The 970-nt window shown below is 54.8% G+C and overlaps 1 protein-coding gene across 1 annotated transcript; it reads left to right on the forward strand.

Annotated features, from left to right (window-relative positions):
• Window positions 1-76: 76 nt before the first annotated feature.
• Window positions 77-887, forward strand: LOC121361041 (ATP-dependent DNA helicase Q4-like; the record flags this gene model as incomplete). The annotated part of the gene is made up of 4 exons (XM_041481344.1): window positions 77-208; window positions 298-381; window positions 454-630; window positions 708-887. Coding segments are annotated over exons 1-4 (453 nt in total), but the record flags the coding sequence as incomplete, so codon positions are not given.
• Between the last annotated feature and the right edge of the window lie 83 nt (window positions 888-970).

Below are 970 nucleotides of genomic sequence, written 5' to 3' on the forward strand. Positions count from 1 at the left end.
CCCTCACTTTTTCCCTCCCTTTTCCTCCCTTTTCCCCTCTCCCAACATCCCAAAATTCCCATTTTCCCCAGGAATCTCCACGCTGCTGCTGCTGCCCACGGGCTCGGGCAAATCCCTCTGTTACCAACTCCCCGCCTTCCTCTACCACCGCCGTTCCCGCTGCATCTCCCTCGTCATCTCTCCCCTCGTCTCCCTCATGGACGACCAGGTATTCCCGCCATTCCCGCTTTTTTTTTTTTGGGATATTTCCCTCACAAAATCCCCAAAAAAAACCCCCCACAATATTCCCACTCCCAGGTTTCCAACCTCCCCTCAGCCCTCAAAGCCGTCTGCATCCACTCCAACCTCACCCAATCCCAGCGCGAAGCAGCCATAAAAAAAGTGAGTAAAATCCCCCAAAATTCCCGCCTTTTCCTTAAAAAAAAATCCAGGATAATCCCGATTTCCCTCCAGGTCAGGAGCGGCCAAGCCCAAATCCTGCTGCTTTCCCCGGAATCTGTGACGGGATCGGGATTTTTTTCCCGCCTTTTGCGCCGTTTCCCTCCCGTGGCTTTCGCCTGCGTGGATGAAGCTCATTGCATCTCCCAATGGTCCCACAACTTCCGGCCCGCTTACCTCAGGGTCTGCAAGGTGGGGAAAACCCCGGAAAATCCCAAAAAATCCCCCCAAAATCCCCTCTAATCTGGGTTTTATTCCCAAAATCCCAGGTTCTGCGGGAGCGTTTGGGCGTTCGGTGCTTCCTGGGCCTCACGGCCACGGCCACGCTGGCCACGGCTCGGGACGTGGCCGAACATTTGGGAATTCCTGCGGGAAGTCCCGCCATCGGCACCTTCGGAATTCCCGAAAATCTGCGGCTCTCGGTGTCCGTGGAGACCGACCCGGATCAGGTGAGTGCGGATTTGGGGGGTTTAGGGGGAAATCCACATTTTGAGGGAAAAAATCTCATTTTTTGGGATTGATCCCACATTTG

Source organism: Pyrgilauda ruficollis, unplaced genomic scaffold, assembly GCF_017590135.1.
Source record: "Pyrgilauda ruficollis isolate IOZ18807 unplaced genomic scaffold, ASM1759013v1 scaffold5539, whole genome shotgun sequence".
Lineage (NCBI taxonomy): Eukaryota > Metazoa > Chordata > Aves > Passeriformes > Passeridae > Pyrgilauda > Pyrgilauda ruficollis.